This window comes from Aquarana catesbeiana, linkage group LG10 (genome assembly GCF_042186555.1).
Source record: "Aquarana catesbeiana isolate 2022-GZ linkage group LG10, ASM4218655v1, whole genome shotgun sequence".
In the NCBI taxonomy this organism is placed as follows: Eukaryota; Metazoa; Chordata; class Amphibia; order Anura; family Ranidae; genus Aquarana; species Aquarana catesbeiana.
The window spans coordinates 224,333,833-224,361,160 of NC_133333.1; the positions used below are offsets into that span (position 1 = coordinate 224,333,833).

The 27,328-nt window shown below is 47.8% G+C and overlaps 2 protein-coding genes across 3 annotated transcripts in view; one reads left to right on the forward strand and one right to left on the reverse strand.

Moving 5' to 3' along the window:
• Positions 1-246: 246 nt before the first annotated feature.
• Positions 247-12,158, forward strand: PPCS (phosphopantothenoylcysteine synthetase). 2 transcript variants are annotated; one of them, XM_073603372.1, is made up of 3 exons: positions 247-390; positions 7,087-7,190; positions 11,444-12,158. In XM_073603372.1, exons 2-3 carry the CDS (start codon positions 7,098-7,100, stop codon positions 11,792-11,794), a joined length of 444 nt encoding a protein of 147 aa, XP_073459473.1. In that variant the 5' UTR covers positions 247-390; positions 7,087-7,097; the 3' UTR covers positions 11,795-12,158. The 2 variants fall into 2 exon arrangements, with proteins under 2 accessions (XP_073459473.1, XP_073459472.1); XM_073603371.1 differs by having other exon boundaries at positions 291-926.
• Positions 12,159-15,034: 2,876 nt separating this feature from the next.
• UTP3 (UTP3 small subunit processome component) overlaps positions 15,035-27,328 on the reverse strand; it is a 43,459-nt gene continuing 31,165 nt past the window's right edge. Inside the window, exons 12-16 of the mRNA XM_073603369.1 lie at positions 25,819-25,959; positions 23,556-23,677; positions 23,421-23,478; positions 22,972-23,079; positions 15,035-15,181 (exon numbers count right to left, since the gene is read on the reverse strand). Of these exons, the coding sequence (XP_073459470.1) occupies positions 15,092-15,181; positions 22,972-23,079; positions 23,421-23,478; positions 23,556-23,677; positions 25,819-25,959 (519 nt within the window). The 3' untranslated portion in view covers positions 15,035-15,091. The remainder of the gene's footprint in view (positions 15,182-22,971; positions 23,080-23,420; positions 23,479-23,555; positions 23,678-25,818; positions 25,960-27,328) is intronic.

Genomic DNA, 27,328 nt, shown 5'->3' on the forward strand with positions numbered 1-27,328 from the left:
GGGGGGTAAAAACTACCGGGGCTGAAGCGGTTAATAGAACAGAAAGATTTCCAAAGAGATGAAGAATGGAAGCTGTCCCCTCCCCTTCCCCCCACCGGCCTATCAGAAACAGTCAGAGACCCCCCAGAGCCCCGCCCCTCCTCGGCTCTGTGCGGTCTGGCCCCGCCCCTCATGTCATTCTCCTCTCCGGTGTCGTAAAAATTCCTGCGACCTATGCAGAGTCTCCACCCACGTCACGTTCGAGTCTAAAATTTTCCTCGACTGAAAGAAGAGGCTGCGCATGCGCGGTAAAGCCCCGCAGTCAGCTGTAGCCGCACAGGAAGTGACGTGGGTCGAGCCTCTGCATAGGTCGCGGGAATTTTTACAACACCGGCAGTAGCGCCTGCTAAGGTGACAGCTCCGCAGGGCAGGGCTCATCATGGTGGAGCAACTTCGGCGGGATTTCGCGCCTCCACAGGTCGATGTGGAGGAGGCAGGCCGGGCCATGGAGGCGTTCTCCCGGGGACAGAGCTCGGAGGGGCGGCGGGTGGTGCTCATCACCTCCGGGGGCACGAAGGTCCCTCTGGAGTCCCGCACCGTGCGATTCCTGGATAACTTCAGCAGCGGCCGGAGAGGAGCCGCCTCAGCCGAGTACTTCCTGCGGGCCGGCTACGCCGTCATCTTCCTGCACCGGCACCGCTCCCTCTTCCCGTACTGCCGCCGCTACAGCAACCAGAACTGGCTGGACAGTCTCCGCCTACTGCCCGCCCCCGCAGGGGAGGAGCCCCGAGTGGAGGCGGAGCCGAGCTCTCTACCAGGCATAGTGCGAGTCCTGGAGGAGTATGAGAGGGTGAAGGGGGCGGGGCTAATGATGAGTCTGGAGTACCACACCCTCTCCGACTACCTGCACCTCCTACTGGCTGCCGCCAGGGTACTCAGTCCGCTAGGTGAGAGGTGACACCACCCCCCCCTCCAACTACACCCGGGGACACCCCACTACACCCGGGGACACCCCTCAAGTCCCCACTACACCCGGGGACACCCCTCAAGTCCCCACTACACCCGGGGACACCCCTCAACTCCCCACTACATCCGGGGACACCCCAATACACCCGGGGACACCCCTCAACTCCCCAATACACCCGGGGACACCCCTCAACTCCCCACTACACCCGGGGACACCCCACTACACCCGGGGACACCCCTCAACTCCCCACTACACCCGGGGACACCCCTCAACTCCCCACTACACCCGGGGACACCCCACTACACCCGGGGACACCCCTCAAGTCCCCACTACACCCGGGGACACCCCTCAAGTCCCCACTACACCCGGGGACACCCCTCAAGTCCCCACTACACCCGGGGACACCCCAATACACCCGGGGACACCCCTCAACTCCCCACTACACCCGGGGACACCCCACTACACCCGGGGACACCCCTCAACTCCCCACTACACCCGGGGACACCCCTCAACTCCCCACTATACCCGGGGACACCCCACTATACTCTTGGACACCCCTCAACTCCCGGGTACACCCCTCAACTCCCCACTACACCCGGGGACACCCCTCAACTCCCCACTACACCCGGGGACACCCCACTACACCCGGGGACACCCCTCAACTCCCCACTACACCCGGGGACACCCCACAACTCCCCACTACACCCGGGGACACCTCTCAACTCCCCACTACACCCAGGGACACCCCTCAACTCCCCACTACACCCGGGACACCCCACTACACCCGGGGACACCCCTCAACTCCCCACTACACCCGGGGACACTCCACTATACCCGGGGACACCCCACTACACCCGGGTACACCCCTCAACTCCCCACTACACCCGGGGACACTCCACTACACCCGGGGACACTCCACTACACCCGGGGACACTCCACTACACCCGGGGACACTCCACTATACCCGGGGACACCCCACTACACCCGGGGACACCCCTCAACTCCCCACTACACCCGGGGACACTCCACTATACCCAGGGACACCCCACTACACCCGGGGACACCCCTCAACTCCCCACTACACCCGGGGACACCCCTCAACTCCCCACTACACCCGGGGACACTCCACTATACCCGGGGACACCCCACTACACCCGGGGACACCCCTCAACTCCCCACTACACCCGGGGACACTCCACTATACCCGGGTCACCCCAACACCACACTACACCTGGGGACACCCCACTATACCTAGAGTTGCCGCCTCAGCCCTTTAAACCCGAACGTAATAATTACACAGGTTCTGTGCAGTGTTGCCAACCGTCCGTTAATTTACGGGCAGCCCGTTTTCAGGCCGCCCGTAAATGTCCGTTACGGGCAACCGTGCCCGTAAAAAAGATGGCTGCTGGCCGGCATCGCAACTGCGCATTCGCCATTTTGAAGCCTGCCGAGCTCGGGAAATCTACGTGCTCGGCAGGGCGGGCGCAGTGAAGTGATGGCGCTGCTCGGCGCCATTTTTGAATGTCAGGCGCTCCGTTCTTGTTGGTATCTCGCCACAGTGATAGTGAGCGGAGGAGGAGGTGGTCGAGGAGGTGGGCCAGTCTCTGCCTGGCGGGAGGGAGTGCTGAACAGAGCGCCACTGCGGTGGCCTGACTGATCATCCACTCTCCACTCCAGGTCAGTCAGAAACTGATTTTTAGCCTGAGCCGATGAGGGAGGACAGGACAGCTAGAGCAGAGCTGAGCCATTCAATAGGAGAACACTACACACGCAGCCTCTGACCCCCTGTGCCATGTCCAAGCAGCCTCTGACCCCCCCGTGCCATGTCCAAGCAGCCTCTGACCCCCCGTGCCATGTCCAAGCAGCCTCTGACCCCCCCGTGCCATGTCCAAGCAGCCTCTGACCCCCCCCCCCCGTGCCATGTCCAAGCAGCCTCTGACCCCCCCGTGCCATGTCCAAGCAGCCTCTGACCCCCCCCCCGTGCCATGTCCAAGCAGCCTCTGACCCCCCCCGTGCCATGTCCAAGCAGCCTCTGACCCCCCCGTGCCATGTCCAAGCAGCCTCTGACCCCCCCGTGTCATGTCCAAGCAGCCTCTGACCCCCCGTGCCATGTCCAAGCAGCCTCTGACCCCCCCGTGCCATGTTCAAGCAGCATCTGACCCCCCCGTGCCATGTCCAAGCAGCCTCTGACCCCCCCGTGCCATGTCCAAGCAGCCTCTGACCCCCCCGGTGCCATGTCCAAGCAGCCTCTGACCCCCCCGTGCCATGTCCAAGCAGCCTCTGACCCCCCCGTGCCATGTCCAAGCAGCCTCTGACCCCCCGTGCCATGTCCAAGCAGCCTCTGACCCCCCCGTGCCATGTCCAAGCAGCCTCTGACCCCCCCCCCCCCGTGCCATGTCCAAGCAGCCTCTGACCCCCCCGTGCCATGTCCAAGCAGCCTCTGACCCCCCCCCGTGCCATGTCCAAGCAGCCTCTGACCCCCCCCGTGCCATGTCCAAGCAGCCTCTGACCCCCCCGTGCCATGTCCAAGCAGCCTCTGACCCCCCCGTGCCATGTCCAAGCAGCCTCTGACCCCCCGTGCCATGTCCAAGCAGCCTCTGACCCCCCCGTGCCATGTTCAAGCAGCATCTGACCCCCCCGTGCCATGTCCAAGCAGCCTCTGACCCCCCCGTGCCATGTCCAAGCAGCCTCTGACCCCCCCGTGCCATGTCCAAGCAGCCTCTGACCCCCCCGTGCCATGTCCAAGCAGCCTCTGACCCCCCCGTGCCATGTCCAAGCAGCCTCTGACCCCCCCCCCCCGTGCCATGTCCAAGCAGCCTCTGACCCCCCCCCCGTGCCATGTCCAAGCAGCCTCTGACCCCCCCCCCGTGCCATGTCCAAGCAGCCTCTGACCCCCCCGTGCCATGTCCAAGCAGCCTCTGACCCCCCCGTGCCATGTCCAAGCAGCCTCTGACCCCCCCCGTGCCATGTCCAAGCAGCCTCTGACCCCCCCCGTGCCATGTCCAAGCAGCCTCTGACCCCCCCCGTGCCATGTCCAAGCAGCCTCTGACCCCCCCGTGCCATGTCCAAGCAGCCTCTGACCCCCCCCCGTGCCATGTCCAAGCAGCCTCTGACCCCCCCCGTGCCATGTCCAAGCAGCCTCTGACCCCCCCCGTGCCATGTCCAAGCAGCCTCTGACCCCCCCCGTGCCATGTCCAAGCAGCCTCTGACCCCCCTGTGCCATGTCCACGCAGCCTCTTATTCCCCCCCCCCCCCCCCGTGCCATGTCCACGCAGCCTCTGCCCCCTCCTGTTCTACGTAAATGGAGAAACATGGTTGTTGACTTTTTTGTTTAACTTAAACACATTGCAAATAGCCCTAACAACATGTTTGTCGTTTAAATATTGATATTTGCACTGTTTAGCACTGAAAACAGGCATTTTAGGTACTTTTTTGCAGTGCCAGCAAAACATGCAGCTCTGTCAGTAAATTTAATGGGTTTTTGGCAGTAAAAAAAAAAAAAAAATTGGTGCCGTTTGTAAATTTTGGTGTCCTGCCAGTAAATTTCACTTTTGGGGGTTGGCAACACAGGTTCTGTGGCTATTTAAGGTGGTAATTAAACTCACTTGGTGTCTTATCTGCATTAAATTAGCCTCAGAACCTGTGTGATTCATATGTGTTTGGGTTTAAAGGGATGAGGTGGCAACCCTAGGGTTCACCCAAAAACCCCACTACACCTGGGTGACCCGACTACACCCAGGGTTACCCCGGAACCTACCTGTCCGAGGGGTATAGAGACACTCATCCTGCTAGGTAAGAGGGTGATCCCAAAAACCTACCTGTGCAGGGAAAGGGGGGGTATAGAAACGCTAGGTAAGAGGGTGACCCCAAATACCTATCCTGGGGGGGGGGGAGGGTGATCCCAAATGCCTACCTATCCAGAAGGGTGTCCCTAAATGCCTACATATCTTGGGGGGGGAGGGGTGGCCCCTAACTATCTACTTGTCCAGGGGGATATGGAGCCACTCAGCCCCCTAGGTGGCATTATACCCATGGGGTGACCTCAATCACCCGCCTGCCTGGGGAGCTTTAGGGGCACTCATCCCACTAGGTGGACATTTTACCTGGGATGGCCCTGTTCACCTACTTCCCCTTCCTGCCCATATGGTATATGGGTCCTCTGTCTGCTAGGTGGGCATTAAACCCATGGTGACCCCAAACACCCATCTCACCTTCATATCTGGGGGGTATAGAGGTTCTCCTCCCGCCAGATAGGCAGTATACTTAAAAAATAACCCCAACCAACTGCCCCTTCCTGTCTGAGGGGGGAGGGGGGGGGTATAGAGGTGCTAGGCAGGCATTACATTCAGGGTGACCTACCCACACCCTGGTGGTATTGAGGTCCTCAGCCTGCTAGGTGGGCATTATGCTTACAGTGACCCAAAACACCCATCTTCACTTCCAGTCTGGGAAGAATATAGAGGCCCTCAACCTGCTAGGTGGGCATTAGACTCAGAGTGACCCCAAACAACCGATTCTTCTTTCTGTCTCCATGGTGTAAAGGTCCTCCACCTGTTAGGTGAACATTATATCTGGGGTGACCCCCAAACACCTACCTGTCCCTTCCTGTCTGGGTCTATGGACTGGTATAGAGACACTCGGCCTGCCAGGTGGGCATTACACCGAGCCAAGCCTTAGTCGTCCTTCCCTCAGACAACTAGGTGGGCAATATATGTGGAGGGCGACTCCAGCCAACTGCCCCTTCCTGTGTGCACGCTGTATAGGTTCTCCGCCCACTAGGTGGGCTTTACACCCAGGGGAACCTGTCTTCCTTCACTCAGCCCTCCAGCTTTGGTGATCCCAGCCACCTACCTGCCCCTTTCTGCTTGGATCTAATGAGTGTTTCAGAGGTTCTAAGTCAGCTAGATGGGCATTATGTCTGGATGATCCCAACCACACGCCCCTTCCTGCCTGGGTATGAGTCCTATAGAGGCTCTGAGCCCACTAGGTGGTAATCACATCTGGGGTTTGCTTGTCCTTCCTGCCTGGGTGTGTGCCCTGGGAGGGGGGGGTGTCATAGAGTAGACATTGTTATTAGTGCAGTAGAGGTCCTCAGCCCTCTAGTTGGGCATTACATTGGGTGGAGGGGGGTGGGATGGCCCTTTCTGCCTGTGGTTGTGCATTACAAGGGACTGAGTCAGGAGTCAGTATTATGCCAGAGAGTATTCATCATTCTTCATTACACCATGGAGTGACCAAACCACCTTATCCATTACCTCCTGCCTGGGTGTCTGCACTATAATGGACACATATCCCACCTCTAGGTGGGATGTCAGCTCCTGCTCGGGGTGTGTTCAGTATAGTGGGCACTGATCAGGGTAAGGGACAGATGTAACACTCTCTGATTTGTGTTCCTTATAATGAAATGGGTACATGCCAAACCCCAGTGCTATGCCTTCCTAACGGGCTAAGGACAGGGGGTGGGGGTTGTGTCATACCCTAGCAGTGTGATGCCTGCCTGGCTGTCTGCATTGTAAGAAGCACAGATCTGGATGTGTAGGGAGAGATCTGACACTGCTTTTTATGCATCTGCCAGTCTCAATATTTTGCGTGTGCCAGCGAGTAGTAGCATTTGATTGTCAGCTTTGGTGGTGTTGGTAGCCTTCCCTTATTGACTATATGTGTGATAAGGGGCACATGGCTGGGTGTACTGGGGCGATCTTGCACTGGTTGCCTGGCCTGCTAGTCTCAGTATGTCTTGCATGATAAGCAATAGTGTTGCATTTTCCATAGCAGTGGTATAGTATTGATGCTGGAGGCAGCCAGGCAGTTGGCCTTTTTAGAAGGAAGTCATTGGTGTCTTCCTTTTAGGATTCTGAGAGCCAGAATCCAGGAAGTATTCCAGCTGACGGTGCTGGCAGCCTCAGATCCTCATGTATGGCAGATATGTATAGAAGTCAATGCTGATTGGAGGAGATCAGAGGCAGGCAGTGGATTAGAAGAGCTGCCGGTCCAGACTGGTGATTGATGGAGATGAGGTCTTCTCCTTATTCTGGTTCTATGAACAGCTTTAGCAGTAGATCCCCTGCTGCCGAAATGCTTAATAACAAAATCTTAAATTGTTTATTTTATATACAGCTAATTTCCTTCTTTTATTTCAGGATCAAACGCCATGTTCTACTTGGCTGCAGCAGTGTCAGACTTCTACATTCCAGCATCAGAGATGCCAGAACATAAAATCCAGTCATCTAGTGGTCCTCTGCAGGTACTCCATACACTCCCCATAAACCTGAAAAATTATTGTCTAGTATTTACATCAAAATGAGAAGGCAACTGCGGTGTGCGACCAGTTTCCTTCTCATTTCGATGTCACTGTGGTAGCGAGCCGGGGCCAGCACCTGTGAGTATTCCATTACATACCACACCTGAGCGGTATCCTGTTCTTTAGTTTAGCATCTACAGTGCCTTGAAAAAGTATTCATACCCCTTGAAATTTTCTACATTTTGTCATGTTACAACCAAAGACGTAAATGTATTTTTTGGGATTTTATGTGCTAGACCAACACAAAGTGGCACATAATTGTGAAGTGGAAGGAAAATGATAAATGGTTTTAAATTTTTGTTACAAATAAATATGTGAAAAGTGTGGGGTACATTTGTATTCAGCCCCCCTGAGTCAATACTTTGTAATTGCAATTACAGATGCAAGTCTTTTTTTGGGGATGTCTCTACCAGCTTTGCACATCTAGAGAGTGAAGTTTTTGCCAAATCTTCTTTGTAAAATAGTTCAAGTCCTGTCAGATTGGATGGAGAGCGTCTGTGAACAGGAATTTAAGTCTTGCCACAGATTCTCAATTGGATTTAGGTCTGGACTTTGACTGGCCCATTCTAACACATGAATATGCTTTGATAAACCATTCCATTGTAGCTCTGGCTGTATGTTTAGGGTCATTGTCCTGCTGGAAGGTGAACCTCCGCTCCAGTCTCAAGTCTTTTGCAGACTCTAACAGGTTTTCTTTTAAGACCCCATGCACACTATTGGATTTTCTGCAGATTTTTATCTTTAGATTTACCAAAACCATAAAATATGAGGTCAAACCTGAAGAGTTTCAATTTGTATGCAATCAGGCAGGCCCTTGCACTACATGTTTTGGTAATTCTGAAGACAAAAATCTGCAGAAAATCTAATAGTGTGTATGGGGTATTAGATTACCCTGTATTTGGCTCCATCCATCTTCCTATCAACTCTGACCAGCTTCCCTGTCCCTTCTGCAGAAAAGCTTCCCCACAACATGATGCTGCCACCACCATGTTTCACGGTGGGTATGGTGTGTTCAGGGTGATGTGCAGTGTTTAGTTTTCCACCACACATAGTGTTTTGCTTTTAGGCCAAAAAGTTAATTTTGGTCTCATCTGACCAGAGCACCTTCTTCCACATGTTTGCTGTGTCCTCCACATGGCTTCTCGCAAACTGCAAATGGAACTTCTTATGGCTCTTCCATAAAGAACAGATTTGTGGAGTGTGCGACTAATAGTTGTCCTGTGGACAGATTCTCCCACCTGAGCTGTGGCTCTCTGCAGCTCCTCCAGAGTTACCATGGGCCTCTTGGCTGCTTCTCTGATTAATGCTCTCCTTGCCCGGCCTGTCAGTTTAGGTGGACGGCCATGTCTTGGTAGGTTTGCAGTTGTGCCATACTCTTTCCATTTTCAGATGATGGATTGAACAGTGCTCTGTGAGATGTTCAAAGCTTGGGATATTTTTTTATAACCTAACCCTGCTTTAACCACTTCCCGCCTGGCCTATAGCAAAATGACGGCAGGGCGGTGGTTCAGTTATCCTGACTGGGCGTCATATGACCGCCAGCAGGATAAGCCGCGATTGCCCCCCAGGGGGGGGGCACGTAGCGCGGCAATCGTTGGTGCGGTGTGTCAGTCTGACACACTACACCACCGATCGTAGTAAAGAGCCTCTGACGGAATCTCTTTATCACGTGATCAGCCGTGTCCATTTACGGCTGATCAGTGTAAACGGGAAGAGCCGTTTATCGGCTTTTCCTCATTCGCGTCTGACAGACGCAAGTAGAGGGGAGCCAATCGGTGGCTCTCCTGACGGGGTGGGGGGGGTCTGCGCTGATTGTTTAGGACCACCAGGACCACCGGGGATGCCCACAAAGGACACCCACCAGGTATGCCCCCTGGACCACTAGAGATATGCCAATCAGTGATGCCCATCAGTGCCACCCATAAGTACCCATCAGTGCAGCCTTTCAGTGTCACCCATCAGTTCCCATCGTCAGTGCCACCTTATTGGTGCCGCCTTATCAGTGCCCGTCAGTGAAGGAGAAAACCTTACTTTTTTCCACAATTTTTTAACAGAAACAAAGAAACTTTCTTTTAAAAAATTTTGGTCTTTTTTTTGTTTAGCATAAAATAAAAACCCCAGTGGTGATCAAATACCACCAAAAGAAAGCTCTATTTGTGGGAACAAAATAACAATTTTTGGATACAGTGTAGCATGGCCGGTATTGAAGTGGTTAAACTTCTCCAACATTATCCCTGACCTGTCTGGTGTGTTCCTTGGCCTTCATGATCCGGTTTGTTCAATAACAAACCTTTTGAGGGCTTCACAGAACAGCTGTATTTGTACTGAGATTGAATTACACACAGGTGGACTCTATTTACTAATTAGGTGACTTCTGAAGACAATTGGTTCCACTAGATTGTAGTTAGAGGTATCAGAGTTAAGGGGGCTGAATACAAATGCACGCCTCACTTTTCAGATATTTGTAAAAAAAAAAAAATGAAAACCATTTATCATTTTCCTTCCACTTCACAATTATGTGCCACTTTGTGTTGATCTATCACATAAAATCCCAATAAAATACATTTACACTTTTGGTTGTAACATGACAAAATATGGAAAATTACAAGGGGTACATCACCTGAAGCACTTTACAGTTACATTACATCTATATGGTGCATTGTGCAGCCTGTGTGTTCTTTTAGGATCAGTCCCAGGGGAGTCGGTTAACATGGCTGCACATTTTAGGATGCTAATACCTGTGTGGCTCTTACCATCAATAACAGACCTAAACTTGTATAATAGAAATATAATGTATCTAAATGGAACCTGCCCTGGGAGAGTCAGGAGGCTGCAATGTCTGCCTGCCCTTGAAGACACAAGATAGAACATGGCAGTCTGTCAGGTTTTTACTGCTGTCTTTGTTCCCAATGAAGGACTTTCCTTTAGTTATAATCAGGAGAAGAGATGAGTGGACAACTCTCTATTGGGGGACACAGACCAAGCACATTTTAGTAAAATGAGGAAGGGTTAGAACTCATGACAGTGTTAGTAAATCATCCCCAGCAGGGATACAGGCTTCAATAAAAACCCGAGAGGGGTTCTAACCTTTCCCTACTCTACCAAAAACACCGGTTTGACTTGTCATGTGATTTGACAGGTAAAATCTCATGACAATTCGTACCCTATTGTTAGTATTGGAACCTTTCGAATCAGTGCGACACCGCCTTTGCTGCATCAATTTGAAAAAGTAGTTCCTGCACTATTGTTGCAATTTCAGGCGCGATTTGCATAGACATTTTTGCATGATGTCACACAGATGTTAGCCGAGTCGCACTGACAAGTGGCTTTCAAATTGTGCGATTTTGTGTTCTGTGTGAACCTAGACTTACATGTGATCAAAAGCTTATGTGTTAAGCCTTTCAGTCTGAAGTAGGTGAAGGCCCATTTATTCCAATAAATGTGGGGGAAGAGGCGCCAGAAGGGGAAAAAAAGAAAAAGAAAAATATCACATGATTTTGACAGGTCATGTGATGTGATGGACCTCTCTTCCTATTCCAGACAGTTCTCTGCAGACCCCATTGAACTCTAAGGGGAATTTACTTAATCTGGAGCAGCTGTGGATGGCAACCAATCAGCTGCTGTCTTTAATTTTTCAAACCTTAAGCCTAGGTTCACACTGACAAAGGGTTCAAAATCGTGCAAGCCGCATATCAGTCCAACTTTGGGAGCGATTTCAGAGACTTCTGTGCAGGGGGCAGTGAAAGCGAGGTGCAAGTGTGTGTGGTTTTACTGTCCCACAACTAGTGTGAACGAGCCCTAGGAGTGGTACTGACTTGCCTGTGTATACCAAACGTCCAACATCAGACATACAATTGCTTGTTTCCAGGCAATGACTTTAGCCGATAGTGAAAAAAGGATCAGGTGAAAGCCCTGGAGCTTGTACCTTTTTAAAAGTAATTGCAGATCTTATTTTTAGTGAGATTTGGGGCATCTGTGTATCCCCAAATAGATTTTTCCCACCCTGCATGTATGCTCTCCAGGGAGGGGAGACATGACAGCCAACTCGCAGCAGAGCTCCACCTGTCATGATAGGACCAGGGATAGTATTGATCTCTGCTCTGGGGTCTCAGACAGGAATAAAGTTAGGGTAGGGAGATTAGATCCAAGTCCTGCTTCATTCTACTGCAACCAAACATTGTCCTTTTGGATTTCAGATTACAATGAAGATGGTTCCTAAAATGCTCTCGCCATTGGTGAAAGACTGGGCTCCCAAAGCCTTTGTAATTTCTTTTAAGCTGGAAACTGACCCGGAGATATTAATCGAGAGAGCACGGAAAGCCCTGGAAACCTACCGCCACCAGGTTGTGGTGGCCAACGTGCTGGATACGCGGAGATCCTATGTAATGGTCGTGACCAACACAGAAGACACTAAGCTTTTTGTATCTGACGAAGAGGAGCGCTTGGGTATAGAGATCGAGGATAAGATCATCAATGACTTGACTGCACGTCATAAAAATTTCATTGAGCAGACCGATTCGTACTCCAAATTCAGTCAAGCGTTGTAATGACTCTCCATGGATCAGGGCACTCTATTACTACTTCTGAAGATTAGAAAAGGTGTGGTATAGGATGATGTGCAATGCAACCCCCTCACAAACTTTTCAGGTTTTCTTGGCCATTCCGTCCATTGTGAGGCATCTGTACCCACTATACTGCTTGTCAGTTGCTGGAAAGCACAGCAAGTCTCTACTAATTTACCCATCAGGTGAGAGATGGCACCGGGACCAGCAGGGAAGAGATGGAGAGAAAGCAAGTTCTAGTAGACACTCTGATAAGCCAAATCTGGTCTTGGGCAACTACATTTATGATATGAATTTGTTTATTCATACCACTATATGCAATGTAAATATTAAAACTGAGATATCAAAATCTGCATTTCCTGTAATGTTTGTATTGTGCATAGGAACCTCTATGGGCCTCATCCATAAAGAACCACCCGTGTTGTCTAAAAGTAGCTCTCCTTCCCTTTTCATTATTTGGGCTGTTGTGGTCAGCAGCTATTTCTTCACATTTTAGGACACCAACTAAGCCAAATTCTCAGCAGCACACAATGTACAAAAAATAAGGAACCTACCCTTCTAAACCAACCCTGTCACTATACTATCAAACCATATGTGTAAGGCTGGGTTCACACAATTGTGAACTGGATGCAGGGTTTCCCCCACATCTTATTCGCATGACAGGAGGGTGTGCCCGGCCCCCAATGGAGCAGGTACATACGTCTCTGGGGCAGCTACAGAGCACACAGCAGAAGAGTCCTGTGAGTCTCTGGCTCAGTTTCAGGCAAAAACTCAGACCTGAAACGGCAAATGGGGACCCCCTGCTGCAAGTCACTTCGCAAATACTGTCAATCCAGCCTAAATGTAGAACGCAATCCTGAGAAATCTTCAGACAAACAGATACTTCTGGGAGTGTCAATCAATGTGTTCCCCCGCAGCTCTCACTGGTTCTGGTTCCTCCTGCTACCCTCCCCATACATGAGAGCAGTGGTTATCAACCTCAGTCCTCAAGTACCCCCAACAGGCCATGTTTTGGGACCTTCCCTTAAAAAAAAAAAAAAAAAAAAAAAAAAAAGCTCTAATCAATACCATGTCATCGATATTGATTTAAAACAGCTGTGCAAAGGAAAACGTGGCCCGTGGGGGGTACTTGAGTACAGGGATTGAGAACCACTGCTTTAGAGGATAAACAATGATCCCAGCTGCAATCAGCCATAGGGGCAGCAGGAAAGGTGGGTATTTACATCCTGCGTGTGGTGGGGACTGCGCCCCCTGGCACACACTTTGGTTTCACCTGCCTGCTTTTACATCATTACAGTGACATAGAATCTCAGTGCATGGTAGGTGATGCAAGCACCCAAACCAGTGAGAGCTGCGGGGGAACACATTGACTGACACTCCCAGAAGTATCTGTTTCTCTGAAGATTTCTCAGGATTGCATTCACAGTATTTGCGAAGTGACTCGCAGCAGGGGGTCCAGTGTATCCCCGTTTGCCGTTTCAGGTCTGAGTTTTTGCCTGAAACTGAGCCACATGACCCAGAAGTGTCATGTGAAAATTCTGCTGTAGGCTCTGCATTTGGGTACAAGTAAGGCTTATTCCTCTTCTTTTGTGAATATTTTTTTTTTTTTTTTTTTTAAATTCAGGCCTTATCCATACAGGCTGCAGCATGTTAACAGCAGTCTGAAGGGCAGTGTGTTCAGCAAACTGCAGATTTCCTGAAGCATTTTAACAAGATTTCTGGCCGCCACCTTAACCACTTCCTGTCCAGGCCAATTCTGGCATTCCTCTCCTACATGTAAAAAATTTTACTCAGAACCCCCACACATTTTTATATACAGTATATTTTTAGCAGAGACCCTAGGGAATAAAATTGCGGTCGTTGCAATTTACATCACACGGTATTTGTGCAGCAATTTTTCAAACGCCTTTTTGGGGAAAAAATACACTTTAATGTAAAAAACAATATATAACCCATTTTGTTTGGTAAAAGATGTTACACCGAGTTAAGATACTCAACATCTCACTTTAGCATTACGCACTCGCGTGGGATGGCGCAAAACTACGGTACTTAATCTCCATATGCAACACTTCAAAAATGTTTACAGGTTACGTTTAGAGTTACAGAGGTGGTCTAGTGCTAGAATTATTGCTCTCCCTATAACATTTGCACAAAACCTCACATGTGTGGTGCGGTTGTTTACATATGCGGGAGTGACCTACTTCTGCTGCGAGCACAAGGGTGCTTTAAAGTTTTTGTTTTTTTTAATTCATTTTTTCACGGTCTTTTTTTTTCCTTTGATCACCTTTATTCCTATTACAAGAAATGTAAACAACCCTTGTAATTGAAATAAGGCATGACAAGTCCTCTTTGTGGAGATATCTCGGGTCAATTAGACTCAATATCTCCTCTACCTTGGAAAGCATGAGATTTAAAAAAAAAAAAAAAAAAAAACACTCCCATCAATCTCTGCTTTCCAGTTTACAACTGCCAGAGCCGGAATTGATGTCATGACATCGCTTTCAGCCTCCCAGGATCAGACCTGGCTGGGGACCATCTGGTCCCCAGCCAGCTCTATGGTAATCTGCTGCCAGATTGGGTCTCAGGGTCCCCGATCGCACAGGAAAGCCCAAAAAGGTGGCGAGAGGATGGATGTCCCCTCCCACTGCCTGTAAAAGCAATCCAGTGTCTAATCAGCCACTAGGATGGCTTTTACCAGAGGGAATTGCTGGCTAAAAACAGATATCTAGATAATGCCTGTAGCTGCAGACATCATCCAGATATTGCCACTTCAACCTAAGGACGTCATATTACGACCTTCCAGCAGGAAGTACAGGCAGCAGCACTGCATGACGCTCGTCTCAGGTTATTTACAGAGTTCCCAGTAAAGGGTCAGTACCCAATTGTAAAGAGTAAGTAACAATACTCTCAATCAACAAATCATTCTTCAGACTCCATTCACACTTGTGCAATTTGTCATTCAACTTTGGCCATCAAAGTCACATGACATATCACACCCCATTCTTTTTAATGGCACCCTTTCAAATCAGTCCGACTTTGAAAAGGTGCCTGCACTACTTTGGTGCGACTTTTATCCACAGAAAGTAAAGTCGGTTCAATAATCGCACTAGAATGTCGCTCCAAAGTCACACTGGAAGTCTTGTGACTTTGGAGATTCGCTAATGTGAATGGAACCTCAGTCAAGTACAAATTTTCATAGGCATGTAAATAATCCAAAAGGCACACTTACAAATAGAAGACATTTTTAATATACAATATAATGCAATATAATCCACACACACTTTATTTAAGCTTGATACTCTTCTTAACCCCTGCACGGATCCCAGATAACTCTCCGGAGTATCTGACCTCCTCCTTGCGAACCTCTCGGACCTGGAAGAAAGATGGATTGAAGAATGGATTAGTGATAGACAGAGGCATCTGGATTGAAAGAGGGAGGAAGAGGCCTATTGCCTATATGTGAGGCGGTTAAAGTGGAACTTCAATCCTACCCCCCCCCTCAGGTGCCACCATGCCGACTGGCTCCACCCAACTTTTGGTTCTTGGCACACCTGTGCAAGGTGATTCTCCACACACCGACGGAGACAGGGAAGGTTTCAGACTCCTCTGGAAACAGTCTTTGCACATTAAATCCCGCAGATGCCCGGGAAAACTGGCGCATGCATAATAAGTGTGCCACATAGCTATCTCGGGATTGAGCCCTACAGCACATCTGTGCAGGGGGCAGGGATACATTCTTGCCTACACAGACATTGGTTTGCAGCACAAATAAAAGCACTTCACAAAAAAAAGAAAATTCCATTTCTAAGAGAAGGCAGAGCAGCACAACATGCCAGAGATCTAAATATGTCAATGACTATTGATGACCTCCTCCTAAAAATTCTATCTTGTACTGATCCCATGGCTTCATCAAAAGTTGCAGCTTCACCAATTGCATATTTGTTTTAATTAGTAACTCAGAAGAGAGTGTGGCTAAACAACGAACATTTTCAGAGTGGAATCCTTAAAGGGTTACTAAACCCTAGTTTTTTTTTTTTTTTTAAACACACATGTCATATTTACCTCCTCTGTGCAGTTGGTTTTGCACAGAGTGGCCCCGATCTTCCTCTTCTGGGGTCCCCCAGCAGCCCTCGTGGCTCCTCCTCTTCTCGAGTGCCCCATCAGAGAAGCGCTCTTCTTCGGGGACACCCGTGCGGGTGCTCCCGTGTCCTGCTGCTGTGCCTATTGACACAGACAGCAGGACTCAGCCCCGCCCCCCGGGGTCATTGGATTTGATTGACAGTAGCAGGAGCCAATGGCTGTGCTGCTATCAATCTACCCAATCAGGACACGAGACACCGGCTAGAGCTGGTGTGCTCATCCCCGGGGCGAGAAAGAACGGGTTCAGGTAAGTAAGACAGGGGGTCTGGGGGGGCTGCTGCATGACAGAAGATTTTTCATCTTAATGCATAGGATGCATTAAGGTGAAAAAACACGAGGGTTTACAACCCCTTTAACAGAAGCCTAAACATTTCGTAGTAATGGTTTCCTGTTAGGATGGCTTCATTCTAAATACACCAGATACCTTTAAAGTAGGAGTAAACTCCCATAAATTACTTTTACCTATATGAAAGCCTATAATAAAGCTCACCTATAGGTAGTGTAAATATCTCCTAAACGTGCACCATTTAGAAGATATTTACATTACATGCAGCCAGTGACATCACCAGTGCATGCCCTCTGAAGGAATGGGCGCCTGGGCCATTCCTTCAGAGTTCTGTGCCATAAATGGCGGCTCCCGCACGCATGCGCTGGCGTGATGTCATCGCGGCTCCGGCCAATCACAGAGCCAGAGTCCACGAACCTGGAAGGAAGACAGGGTCAATATGGGAGCGCCTGCAGCGGTGACAGCACGGCACTGGAAGGCTTCCTTTATTCCTCCATATTAAAGATAAAAGGGGTAGGTGTTCTGTAGTCTTAACGCTTCCTGCCCTAGGGTGACAACACTGCTCCTCTATAGATACAGTACAGTGAGCATGGTCACCCCAGAACAGGAAGTGTTGCTGCCAGGCTCCCCAGCTGAAAATAAAAAAGGGAAAAAAAGCCAGGAAAGAAAAAAAAAAAAAAAAAAAAAAAAAAAAGAATGCAGCCACCATCTAAGCATTGGTAAGATTAGGGCTACTTTCACACTGGGGCCACCCGAGCATTAGCGCTGTTTAAGCGGTGCTTTTTGGCCACTAGCTGGGCACTTTCAACCCCTGTTAAAGAACAAAAAAGGGGTTAAAAGCGCCGTGTTGTGGCGCTTCGGAATCGCTTTTCACTTGCTTCGGAATCGCTGCCCATTTATTTCAATGGGCAGGGCATTTTGGGAGCGCTGTATACAGTGCTCCCAAACCGCCCCAAAGATGCCGCTTGCAGGACTTTTTCTAACATCCCACAAACGTACCGCCCCAGTGTGAAAGCACTCGGACTTTCACATTCGGGCAGTATGGGAGGCAGTTTTCAGGCGCTATTTCTAGCGCTAAAACACCTGAAAACTGCCTTAGTGTGAAAGGGGTCTTATTGCTTTGTTATTGGGTTTAGATACATTTTAAAGCTATGGTCAAGCAGGGGTTAAATTTAAGGCCAATAAGACAATAATTGTTAAGACGGTGCAGGAAGAGGTTGCAAGGAATCGTTTTTAAAGGTGCAGGCTCCATGGCTGTCACCCCGGATTTGTGACCCTATAAAATATTGCAGCCAGTAAAATCTGAACTCCTATCCTAAGTCAATCATTAAGCAGTGATGACAGCCCCAGAGTCAACATTGGCAGCTCCCATCCTTATAGCCTCAAGGAATGCCCATACAGTCTGACATGCAGTGGATTGTCGGGAGGGCAGCTCTGAACTGGGTAGGCAATGAGCATATTTTCAACTTCCACAACAGGTCAGCAGCCATAAAAAGCATATGCATCCCCCAGTCTCGTCACAGACATCAGCTAGGCCGCAATGATAATGAGATTATCATTGCCAGGGCCAGCTGATTACCATCTATGAATAATACTGTATGACTTCTGCAGAAGTCTTGTGGATTTATCTTGGAGGAGGAAACTATAATCCCAAATGGATTTTCCCACATGATCAGCATCATTTTCAAATTGTAAGGGCCTGTGTCAAAACTGCATCTCTCCCTATGCAAACCCATGGGAATGCAAACTCTATTCTAAAGAAGCTCAAAAGCATCTCCAACTATTGCCACAACAGGCTGCATGTGCCCACTGACAAAATGTCAAAGCCTGTTGACTCAGGCCTTTTAGCTGGAGCCAGGAACATCTGCTTGGCAATAAAATATACATGTATATAACATAAATGTGTTGAAACTCTACGTGATATTATGCCTGCGTGTACACTGTTGACCTTCCCTCAGCTCTCCCAGGTTTTTCGTTTGCCAGGTTGGATGTTCTTCCATTACATTCAACTAAGTCATGTTGCCAAAGCTCAATTTTCTACTCGGCCTCTCCTTCAGATGGATCCCGTGGAGGAACCGTTGTCCCAAGGTGCTCCTGATCAGCCAGTTTCCGCTCTATATAGGACCCTGCTCATTACTGACTCTCCCAAAGATTGAACGTTTGTGGAATCTATGGAAGGGAGACATTCCCCCTTTGGATAGGAAAGATTGGGAGCACTGTCTTGAGTAATGCCCCATACTGGTGGTCTCCTCTAGAGATAAATCTCCAGAGCTACCCTGACGACGCTCAACGACCCCACCACAGTATATTATATAGATTTCTTAGCTCTTATTTTATGCCAAGAAAGAAAATGCTCTGTAATCCTGGGAAACCATGATTAATGCTGCTCTCACCTTGTACAGGCTGACGTATATTAATTGTGGGTGTCCTTGGAGGTATGACAGGGTTTGGCAGCCATAGACATCCCAGTAGGTTGGCTGGGCCTAGCTAGGTACTCCCTTTTCCCACTGGGAGTTGTGTTTGTGTATCTACAACCTTCTGTTTCTCCCTGGAGTCTTTCCTGCTTTGGTTTTCCCAGTGCTCATGGCCTCCTCTATTTGGTCCTCCCCTCTGCCCCCCTCCCCGCCTCTTTCCTTTCCCCTCTGCCCCCCTCCCCGCCTCTTTCCTTTCCCTTTTCCCCACTCCCTCTGAGATGACAATGTGGATTTTCACAACTCGACCATTGTGGTTAGATCTACGGAGGTTATAGTAATTCTTGACTGTATCTATGAGATGATGTGGGATTCTTTATTGATTTTTTTTGTATGTACAGTTGTGCTCAAAAGTTTACATACCCTGGCACAATTTATGATTTCTTGGCCATTTTTCAGAGAATATGAATGACAACACAAAAACTTTTCTTTTACTCATGGTTAGTGTTTGGCTGAAGCCACTTATTATCAATCAACTACGTGTACTCTTTTGAAATCATAATCACAACAGAAACTACGCAAATGACCCTGATCAAAAAAGTTTACATACCCTGATGATTTTGGCCTGATAACATGCACACAAATTTACGCAAAGGGGTTTGAATGGCTATTAAAAGGTAACCATCCTCACCTGTGATCTGTTTGCTTGTAATGTGTGTGTGTGTGTGTGTGTGTGTGTGTGTGTGTGTGTGTGTGTGTGTGTGTGTGTGTGTGTGTAAAGGTCAATGAGTTTCTGGACTCCTGACAGACCCTTGCATCTTTCATCCAGTGCTGCACTGACGTTTCTGGATTCTGAGTCATGGGGAAAGCAAAAGAATTGTCAAAGGATCTGCGGGGAAAAGGTAGTTGAACTGTATAAAACAGGAAAGGGATATAAAAAGATGTCCAAGGAATTGAGAATGCCAGTCAGCAGTGTTCAAACTCTTATCAAGAAGTGGAAAATGAGAGGTTCTGTTGAAACCAAACTACAGTCAGGTAGACCAACTAAAATTTCAGCCACAATTACCGGAAAAATTGTTTGGGATGCAAAGAAAAACCCACAAATAACTTCAGGTGAAATACGGGACTATCTGAAAACATGTGGTCTGGCTGTTTCAAGATGCACAATAAGGAGGCACTTGAAGAAAGATGGGCTGCATGATCGAGTCGCCAGAAGAAAGCCATTACTACGCAAATGCCACAAAGTATCCCGCTTACAATACGTCAAATAGCACAAAGACAAGCCTCAAACCTTCTGCCACAAAGTCATTTGGAGTGATAAGACTAAAATTGAGCTTTTTGGCCACAACCATAAATGCTACATTTGGAGAGGAGTCAACAACGGTACACCATTCCTACTGTGAAACACGGAGGTGGATTGCTAATGTTTTGGGAATGGGTGAGCTACAAAAGGCGCAGGAAATTTGGTCAAAATTGTTGGCAAGATTAATGCAGTAGGTTATCAAAAAATATTGGAGAAACATTTGCATTCATCAGCCAGGAAGCTGCGCATGTGACGTACTTGGACATTCCAACATTACAATGATCCAAAACACAAGGCCAAGTCGACCTGTCATTGGCTACAGCAGAATAAAGTGAAGGTTCTGGAGTGACCATCTCAGTCTCCTGACCTCAATATCATTGAGCCCCTCTGGGGAGATCTCAAACGTGCAGTTCATGCAAGACAGCCCAAGAATTTACAGGAACTGGAGGCTTTTTGCCAAGAGGAATAGGCAGCTTTACCATCTGTGAAGATAAAGAGCCTTATCCACAAATACCTCAAAAGACTTCAAGCTGTCAGTGATGTTAAATGGGGCAATACACGGTATTAAGAACTGGGGTATGTAAACTTTTGATCAGGGTCATTTGGGTAGTTTCTGTTGTCATTATGTTTTAAAAGGAGTAAACACAGTTGATTGATAATAAATGGCTTCAGCCAAACACTAACCATGAATGAAAGAAAAGTTTTTGTGTTGTCATTCATATTCTCTGAAAAATGGCCAAGAAATCATAAATTCTGCCAGGGTATGTAAACTTAAGAGCAGAACTGTATATACATTGTACTATTATGGTATGCCATGTCAGTATGAAGCGTTCTGTTCTCCTTCAATAAAGTTATCCTGATTGTTAATAACATAACAAATGTTCTACAGAATGATCACACAGAAGCACTTGCTTTTGGACCCTAGAGGAGGGGAACTGGCCAATGATCACAGGTGATGGTCAGAATGGCTGACAGTTTGTGGTCACATTAGCACTTGAGGCAAGCACCGATGGCTGCAATTATCCTTTAGGCTCCATTCACACTAGCGCGTTTTTTGATGCATTTTGCATTTTGCAGAAATGCATGGGAATTTTTTAACATGGGTTCCTATGGAACATGTTCACATCAATGCCTTTTTGTTTCTCTGCATTTTTGGAAAGGGTCAGGGACTTTTTTTCATGCAAAAAGCAGCGTTTTGCATGTAATGGATTTCAATGGACAAGCATCAAAAACGCAAGTGCACCGTTTTTGCAGCGTTTTTTTTGTTTTTTTTTTCAATTTTTTTTAATTTTTTTTTTTAGACTGTAAAAAAAAAAAAAAAAAAAAAAAAAACGCAAAACGCAAATCGCGGCAAAAACGCTGCTCAAAAACGTGGCAAGCATGAAAAAAAAACCTCCAAAAACGCCCAAAAGCAACATGCATAGGTGTGAATCGAGCCTTAATCTCCACCGGAACACTAAATACTTGCTTTAAAAGCACACAAAACTAGATTACATTCAACATAAAAAAGGAAACCCTAAAGTAAAAAATAACCTCAGCAATAATTTAGGCAGTTTGGCCTATCACCTTCATCTAAGTGCAACAGGAGATGAAGTGAGGATGAAGGAGTCCAGTCTCCTCAGCAGTTAAGCACAACTTGAGCCTTATTTGACATTTCAGGTAGTGTGCTGGGCAAAACAAGTGTATAATATAAAGGAGGTTGAAAAATAATTACACATAGAACAGTTTTAAAATACTGCTCTGTGCAAAGCCATGTAGCATAGCCATATAGTGTGTAACGTTTATTTTGGCAACAATGTGCTTCAGCCCTCATAGGTTTGTATGGGACTGTCCTGGACAAGAGGGCTGCTTTCCAGGATGGCCCCATACAAATCCATGCAGACACATCCCGAGCCAAAGAGGATTTCTGCCTGAGATATAGTTACATTGCACAGGAAGTGGCTCTGATACCCAGAATATGGGGGTGGGGGGGGGGGGGTGGCACTAATTATTAGATATTTATTTGATGAGGTTCTATAAAAGCAGCACATTGGCTGAGCCTCTGGTCTAGACCAGCGATCTATGAGGCCCTTGGGGTGCTATTCTTCCCACCGAACCAAAGATGGGGCTCTATTCTTCCCACCGACACCAAAGATGGGACGCCATTCTTTCCACCGACACCAAAGATGGGGCGCTATTCTTCCCACCGACACCAAAGATGGGACGCTATTCTTCCCACAGACACCAACGATGGGACGCTATTCTTCCCACCGACACCAACGATGGGACGCTATTCTTCCCACCGACACCAACGATGGGACGCTATTCTTCCCACCGACACCAACGATGGGACGCTATTCTTCCCACCGACACCAACGATGGGACGCTATTCTTCCCACCGACACCAACGATGGGACGCTATTCTTCCCACCGACACCAACGATGGGACGCTATTCTTCCCACCGACACCAACGATGGGACGCTATTCCTCCCACCGACACCAAGGATGGGGCGCTATTCTTCCCACCGACACCAAGGATGGGGCGCTATTCTTCCCACCGACACCAACGATGGGACGCTATTCCTCCCACCGACACCAACGATGGGACGCTATTCCTCCCACCGACACCAACGATGGGGCGCTATTCCTCCCACCGACACCAAGGATGGGGCGCTATTCCTCCCACCGACACCAACGATGGGGCGCTATTCTTCCCACCGACACCAACGATGGGGCGCTATTCCTCCCACCGACACCAACGATGGGGCGCTATTCCTCCCACCGACACCAACGATGGGGCGCTATTCCTCCCACCGACACCAAAGATGGGGCGCTATTCCTCCCACTGACAACAAAGATGAGGCATTGTATACTCGCACTGGACGCTAGAACATTTTATAGTCCCACTGGCTCTAGTCTGGCCCCTTAAAATCTGAAGGACGGTAAACTGGCCCCTTGTTTGGAGACCCCTGGTCTAGACTAGAAGTGGTTTACAATGAAGAACACTGCGATAGCGCATGTACACATGGCTGTCAAACATACCTGGCCCTTTCTGCGGATTTTGGCACGCCTGAACTTCTCTCTGTGTTTAACTCTGGGGTTTCGGTCAATCTTCTTCCTTTTAGGTGTAAGTCCTTTATTTTTCGCAATCTGAAATTATCAAGAAAGGATTAAAAACATCAAACAGATACAAATCTTGCCTCATTTTCTACAGCTTGTACACCACACAAAAACACAGAAATACTATACTAAATACTAAGGTCATGTTGCAAAGGGTTACTCTGTCCAACGGTGATACTTCAGCTATAAGTGGAATCCGGTTGGCTTAGCTGCCCTCTGTTTTTAATCCCCCAGGGAACTCCAGCGTTAAGATCTGCCTGCCTTAGTTTCCAACACACCATGAAGTCATCATGTACTGCCGGGCATTACGCTCCAACCTTATTATGGATAATCCAGTTATCCTGCATACTGTCTTAGTATTGTATTGTTACCTGGTAAGTAATCGCTCTCTTTGCATTGGGATCCATTTCTTCTGTTGGTACCTTATCACTAGAAAGACACAAGTACATCTTAGAAGATGAAGCTGCTAATTATAATATACATGACAGTACACTAATATTACATACATTTCCTCTGTTTTGCCACGTTTCCTTTTTTCTAGTAGTTTTTTCTCCATCATCTTGTAATAGCTCAGAGCATCGTCTTCACCCAGATCTGAGTCGGTGTCTTCAGGCTCCTCTAGACGACGCTGTGTAAAACACAGAAGAAGTATAGATTGAGTAGCACTTACCAGGTATTAAAGGGTTGTAAAAGATTTTTTTTTACCTTCATACATTCTAAGCATGTAGGTAAAAAACCTGAGTGCAGCTTTTCCCCCAAACCCCTCTCCTTATACTCACCTGAGCCCGATCTCGATCCAGGGATGTGCATGAGTGCCAAGGCTCTCTCACTTCTCATTGGCTTAGAGACAGCAGTGGGAGCCATTGGCTCACACTGTCAAATCACAGGCAGCGAGGAGAGAACAGGGGGGTTGGGGGTGGAGCTGAGCCGCACTCCGTCTTATGTACACACAAAATTGGCTCTGGAGCAAGCCCACACGGGTGCCCCTAGAGCAAGCAGCTTTCTATGGGGGCACTTGGAGGTGGGAGGGGCCAGGAGCGCTGACGGGGAGACCCCAGAAGAGGAGGATCCGGGCTGCTCTGTGCAAAACCATTACACAGAGCATGTATGTATGACATGTTGGTTATGTTAACCACTTGACCTCCGTAAGATTTACCCCCTTCAAACCCAGGCCATCGACTAGCACACCAACAATTGCTGAATGGCTACATGTAATAGAGGACATCTATAACATGGAGGAAACGGTAGCTATAGCTAAGGGAATCGACTGAAGCAGTTTCCTAAACAGTGGACTCCTTGGACCATGTTCCGCTGCTCAGACCAATTTACACATTTATCGACTGGTTTAGAGAGTATATATATATATATATATATATATATATATATATATATATATATATATATATATATATATATATATACACATATACATACATATACACATATTCTCTCATTGACTGATCGTGTGTACGAGGCTTAAGTCTACTGAATACCTCTGGCATGACTTGAAACCCTGAATGGGAACCAGATCTTCTCATTCAATATCAGTGTTTGATCTTGCATTTTTTTTTTTTTTTGGGCTGAATGGACACCAAATTGCCACAGACACATTCCAAAATCTTGTAGAAGAGAGGGGAGGGTCAACTCAATATTACTGCCTATGGTTTTAGAACAGGAAGTCTAAATAAGTTCATACAGGTGTGTGTGATGGTCAGGTGTTCACAAGCGTCTGACCATACTGCGTACTCAATATCCCTTGACCCGTTCAAATAAACTGGTGCATATTTGAGAGGAGTGTCATAGAAACAACTAAAAAAGTGCTTTAGACCTAAAGCTAAAAAAAAAACAAAAAAAAAAAAAAAAAACAAAAAACACACACACACACAAAATACATGATTACTGCCAAAGGAGTTGTAGTTCTGTCCATCCAGTCTTGTGATGGACATACATCTGTTCATTAGTTTCATAGATGAAAATATTTTAGGTCGACTAAATTAACAATATTTTAGTAAACAAAATCAATTCAGATGACTAAAATACAGCTAAGGCCTCTTTCACACGAACGATCCGTTCAGGTCCGCCTGTCAGTTTTTTAGGTGGACCTGAACGGACCCTCCATAGACCTCTATGGAGCGTCGGACATTAGCGGTGACATGTCAGCTGACATCTGACCCGCTCTGATCCGAAAAAGCGTAACGGAGGAAAAACCTACTTTTCCATCCGTTTTCGGATCGGATCGGGTGACGACGGACTGTACGGTCCGTCATCATCCGATCCCCCATAGGGGAGAGCGGCACTCTGACAGGTCCGTCGCTGCACACTGTCATCTGCCTGCTCAGCGGGGATCAGCGGAGCGATCCCCGCTGAGCAGGCGGATGTTCACGGGGCGGATCATCACGGATCCGTCCCGTGTGAAAGAGGCCTAAGACTAAGATGGCATTTTAGTCAAAAGACCCAACTAAAACTAAATAGAAAATCAAGATCAACACTGCTCATTATTAGCAAGATCACTCTACTACTTCCTAGTTTCCTGGTTCACCTCCGGGCTCACTGAAGGTGATAATGGTAACTCATTATGCAATGAGCAGGCTCGGGTTAGAGAGCTGAAACAGGGAGTGTGCGTGTCAGCTGCCTGGCTGTGCAGTGTGCCAGAGGGGCATAAATCGCAAGACTGCCTGAAAAGATTCACAAATCATTTTGGCAATCAAAATCTACATATCAGCCGTTCACCTACAGTTCAACTTGGCATACACCAATCCCACAATTTACCTTGACAGCTGCTTTCTTTGAAGCTTTTGGTCGACTATTTTGGAGTTTAAACGCACTTGGATTTTTCTGGAAATCTTCACTTAGAAGCAAATGTATTTCTGAAGATAATCTCTGATCCACAACTGCCAGTTTGTTTATCAGCTGGAATGATAAAAAGTATGCGCTATAAAGTTTTACAAACAACACATTGATTAAGAAAAAGAAAAAAAAAAAAAAAAAAAAAAGAAGGATTACTAACGTGTAATTCAAGGCTATGCCCAACTTCTAGATTGCATATGTGGCATCTTCATACCCTGACGAGCTCTGTATCCGTGGATTCCACTACTAGGACTGCCTTACCTGCTATGCGTTTTCTGCTTTGTGACCTGTTTCAGGTCGAATCGTTAAGGTGAGAGGCCATCCATTTGTGGTGGAGAGATCACAGTCACTGGATCAGAGATCCTTGTCTTCTTAAGTGTGTGCCACCGGTCTTGCCTTCACAGTTCTAATTTATTTTCACACACATCCACTATTTATGGACATTTAGTAATTGCGCAGCACTGTTTTGATATTTATGTTTATGAGAGGTGTCGTTGAATTTACCTTTAGTGTCTGCTGGCATTTATTGTGATTGTGTCCTGTTTGCAGTCTGCGCTGAATATCCTTTACAATTTACAACTTCTAGATTGTAAGCTCTAACAAGCAGGGCCCTCTGATCCCTCCTGTATTGAATTGTACCGTCTGCCCCCATGTTAAAAAGCGCGGCGCAAAATTAAATTACTAAATTTTGAAAATGCTCCCTCACCTCTCCTAACACTAAGGTTGGGTTCACACTGATACAGCCAAGGTTCACAGCAGGGGGTCCGGTGCGTGTCCGTTTACCGTTTCAGGTGCGAATCAGGTCTGACTTTTTTTTTTTTTTTTTTCACACCTGAAAAAACGGACCAGAAGACGCATAGGACCCTTCTGCAATTTAGACCGTGGCCACCCTGGAGGTGCGTGAAGCGGCTCCATTGAGAGCCAGGCACTCTCTCCTGTCATGTGAATTGGAGGCGGAGAAATCCAATTCGCATCAGTATGGACCCAGCCTTATGCTGACTATGCTGTGTAAGAGTAGGTGTTTTCCAGGAGTCTTTCAGGATAGCATCTGAGAGAGTGACTCCTCCCACTTGCCAACAGGGAACGCACCTTCCACCGAACTTTAAAAGGAGGCTCCTTCCCACATTGCCAGTAGTAATAGTAGTAGTATTAGAGAAACTCCGGCCCCAAGCTGGAACACATAATCATAATATGGTTAGTCACAGCATAAAAAAAATAAAATAAAATAAAATAGGGCGGGTTGTTGCTGTCCTGAAAGACTCCTGGAAAACAAGTTACCGTTAAGTCTAACTTGAATTTTCCCTAAACGTCTTTCAGGACAGCACCTGAGAGGATAAACGAGACTTACCAACTAGGGAGGGACCACAGCCTGCAGGACCTTTCTGCCAAAAGTCTGATCACCTGCTGACAGAAGATCCAGTGTGTAATGACG